Here is a 4,457-nt window from a genome sequence, read left to right as displayed (position 1 = left end):
AAAAGTCATAATTACACATTACTAAAATAAACTTTTTAGTTATGAAAATATAAAATTGAATATTTTTAATGCGGGCATAACTGATTCTCTAAAAAAATCTTCTTTAATTAATATACAAACACCTCATTATGATTATTAGTATGAAACGAATTTCGAGGACGCCACCTTGTTTAAAATATCACAACTGCGTTTTTTGATCAAAATGTAACTAGAAGGTTTAGTGTTAGATATGGCAAAATAAAAATTCAGGGTTTTGTCCGGTAGCAGTTGCACTGAGCTCTAGTTCCTAGTAATATTTTTTAAAAAATAGAATATCGTTATCGAAAATATTACTGATGACATCAAACTTTATCTGGAAGGTCTAATCATATTACAAAGCTATCATTAAATATATTTAATGAAATGGAATGAATACTGACCAGTTTGGAAAGATTTACCTTAATGGAGTTCCTCGAACTCACATTAACTATAGATCCAGAAATTTCATTTAGCTTTGTAACAAGCCAATTAACCAACCACTTGAATCCTTTGACAATGTATTCCTGTGAATTTCATAAAAGAAAAAAAAATGTCCACTAATTTCTTTAATTATCTATTTTATTTAATTGATTGTGTGTGGATAAAGCGGATATGTGTATATTAAAAAATAAAGTAATACTTTTTTTTAGCAGGTCTTGGCTTTGTTCTGCCTGGTACAAGCTTGTTGTGCTTGGAGGAAGTTCAACGATCTCAGGGGTAAGTTGTGACTAGCACGTAAAGTGAATGAATAATTTTGTAATAAGTTTAAAAATTAAAAAAAAATAAATAAATAAATCTGTACCCCTACAATCTATAAATAACGGTTAGGGGTGCACCCCTACTTTCTAACAGTATTTTCTAAGGAACTATTATTATTCAACTAACTGTTGAGCAAGGAGCTAATTTGGTCAGAATTACTCGACTGGCAGAGTTTTACCAAATGAAGGGTATCAACTTTATGAGGGGTTTCTTTTTATCAATTACCTAATAACAGTGATTGCATATCTGAAATGTATATTTTAATTAAAACCAATAATATCAAAATATCTTATTAATGTTTTACCAGTTCAATAAATAATGTTCATGTTACAGTGAAAACTAATGCCTTTGGCATCGACAAGCGAGATGCCTTCTTCGAGATACCAAGGAATACGAACAGTCCGTTAATGCAATCCTACGAGAAAGTCAAACCAGAACCAGAGTTCAAATTTCCTATGGACTTCTACTGCCAGAAGAATGATCCCAGAGTGTGCTTCATGTACGACAGGAAAGGAAACGTTGCTGGAGTACAAATTTCGGTAAGTCGTTATTGTAATTGAGAAATGTTAAGTATGTAATATGTCCCTCATCAAAATATATCTATATTCCAGGTCTTAAAGTCTGATGTGAACCATATTAAACCGGAAGACTACGACTACGAATCCATTAAGGAGTTTACCAAAACTAATTTCTACAATACTCCCGCCTATTCTTCCAGAGTTTACTTCACTAATCCCGGTAAATGCTGATTATATGATTATCACAGTCTGTTTTTATTTTTTCTCTAAATTCTAAAATTTATAAATCTATTAAAATAAGTCTAATCTATAACAAGGTTCTTATTAAGTATGTTTTGTTCTTGAAATAGAAAAACTGACTGAAAAAGGTCGCCAGAACACAGAAGAGACAGCAGAAGGTCTATGGGCATATTTGGACGGTAAGTTGGTAGAGATCCAAAGGAAGGAACCCACTGGTCCCAAAATGGGAGACTTCGACAGGCAGGGATGCTATCCAGCCATGGGTAATTATAAAATATATATTTTAAAGATGACATGAATACTGGCAGGAAAAGACTTAGCATATTTTTTAAAAAATCAATTCGACCTCAAAACGTCAACAAATCGGATATGTCAATATCTACAAGACTAATTTATAAGTAGTCTTACACCGAGGTTAATATAGCATTATAATTTGCAGCATCAATCGTGATTTAATATTAGGTTTCAAAATGACTTATTTAATATTATAACGAATATATTTTATACAGTACAGTCTTGTACTATAATGCGTACTATGAATATATCTAAATATGTAAATATCTATAACCGTTAAGGAGCCGACCCTCCCCGCTCAACAAATGAATCAATGCATCCCCGCAACAATCTTACATACCTTAAAATTCATCCGGGTAAAACCAGGGTGGTTGCGCATAAATTGTATATATTTTTTCTTATAACATATTGTTCTCGCGAATATAATAAACAACAAACAACTAATTAAAAAATTAATAGGAGGTTCCAAAAAAATTAAATTCATCCATTCATCCATAAGACTAACTAAATTATTAAATTATTTTAAAAATATGACATGGGCAATTAGCCTGCAAAAAAAGTTTTTGAAGGACATGACATCAATATTTTACGTATAGCCAAAAATATCAGTATGTTGTGAAGGAAACAATGTAATTAATATAAAAACAAAAATTGTTATAGGTTGTCTCCTTGAAAATGGCCTGCGGGCCAAAACGGAGAGTTTCCTGAAAATAAAAGTTGAGAGAATATTGAATCAAAATTTGCTGTGTTAATAATGAAATAAACCACTCTCAAACAATCATTATAATAAATCATTAAAACCATATTAACGAATGGAACCATGAGGTGGCACTTAGCCATTTCCTTCCATGAAGAAATGCTTAACGGGCGGCCCCGTGGAGAGAAATGAACAGGTGTAGGAAGGTGGTTTTAGTGGGTAAAAATTCCACACACGAGTGGGTATCTAAACACCCGGTTAGTAGATTCCCACCGACCCTCGTAAAAAAATACACATACATATATATTTATTTTGTCTCATACCTTGAAAGAAAAATCAGATAATATTCATACATTATTGACCGTATGTATTAGAAGATGGCCAGGGCTGAGGTCAAGAACAACAGAATTATTTATCAAGATCTACATTTTGGGTGGAAACATTGGCAATTAATAAATAGTTTAATAGTTGAATGTTAAACTGTTTTCAAGTAATAAGAAATAAATAATAGAAGAAAAACCGCAAAAACATTAATTTTGTATTCAATCAGAAAAAATAATTGTGGTCCCACATAAATGCATATTTGCCCCACTCAAATAAAGTTGTGGAGATTGCTTCAGATAATTTTTTGTAAATTGTATTAATAAGATAATTCAAAAATCAAATTTCCAAGATGGACTATGTATAAGATTTGGTAGGCGTGCTATGTATATTTTAACTAATTATTATATTATTTTTCTCTTCTCTGTTTAATCATTACGAGAAGATCCCTCACCTCCATATATTTCTAGTAGAATTCTTATTGAACGGACACATCAAAACATGAGATAAGTATTTCACCGTATACCTTCAAGTTCCATTGGTAGAAAAAGGTAATATCCAATGTGAATTATGTAACCATACGTAATGCAACCTTTAATGTTTTTTTTCTGTTTTTAGAGGGATAAAAAAAAAATTAAAAAATAGCCTGATGTAGGTACAGCCTCTCTAACTTATTTGGACATTGTTATACCAGTAGTAAAATCAGGGGTCTCAATCTAAATTGAAGATTATTAAAAGTTATATACGATCAACGATGAATGAGGATCAACTAGGTTGAAAATGAATGAGATAAAAAAATTGAATTTTCTTATTGTTTTTTCACTAATATTTCATAACCAAATAAATCAAGAAAGAAATTACTTGAGTGGTCCAATACGATCCATTCGAATTTACTTTCAGAACCTTAAAACATTAACCAGCCAATTGTAAGGAAATTAATCATTAGGTTTAATTAAATAAATTGTATCTAATTTAAGTCTTAAATACCCTTTATTTCTTAAAAGTCCAACGTTTTGGCAAATTCGGCCATTTTCAAGGCCGATCTATCAAATTACAGCTTTTATTATACATTAATTTTTAACGAACAACATTATTATTAATGAAATACAAATTTACATTCACAACTTTTGGGAGCCTATTCTACCTAAGTCATCAATTTCAGTTCAAATTAATATATTTTGTCGCTCTTCAAAGTAAATATTTATACTTTTAATTACAAATCAATTTAATAATATTATGACAACGATATTTTATAGGTTAAAATGTATGTAAAATGTTAAAAAAGGTAGGCCTAACACTCAGGTCAGCCATATAATTTATTTATTTTCGACAGTATTTTGATTAATATTCTTATTTCTTTTATTATTAAAATTCATATCAAAGTTAATCATAGATAGTAACATAAAATTTTTACCAATATTTTTCATAAATTAATTTTCCTTAAAACCTCTTTATAGTGTTGGTTTCAATTTCTTATATCTGTATTATAATTTACTGTATAATTAATGTTTTTATATATATAGTCAAGTATTTTTCTTTTGAATATATTATTTTCTTTATGTAAAATTGTTGAATTTTCAAAGTCGAATATGTGTTGCTTTTAGCTTTGA

At 29.8% G+C, this 4,457-nt stretch overlaps 1 protein-coding gene across 1 annotated transcript; it reads left to right on the top strand.

Moving 5' to 3' along the window:
- Positions 1-599: 599 nt before the first annotated feature.
- On the top strand, positions 600-1,798 carry LOC106684551 (uncharacterized; the record flags this gene model as incomplete). Its single annotated transcript, XM_024361687.2, is given in 4 exon segments — positions 600-735; positions 1,111-1,316; positions 1,389-1,515; positions 1,646-1,798. Coding segments are annotated over 3 exon segments (412 nt in total), but the record flags the coding sequence as incomplete, so codon positions are not given.
- Between the last annotated feature and the right edge of the window lie 2,659 nt (positions 1,799-4,457).

This window comes from Halyomorpha halys, unplaced genomic scaffold (assembly GCF_000696795.3).
Source record: "Halyomorpha halys isolate HHAL.00 unplaced genomic scaffold, Hhal_1.1 Scaffold591.1, whole genome shotgun sequence".
NCBI lineage: Eukaryota > Metazoa > Arthropoda > Insecta > Hemiptera > Pentatomidae > Halyomorpha > Halyomorpha halys.
This window is presented reverse-complemented; position numbering and strand designations above follow the sequence as displayed.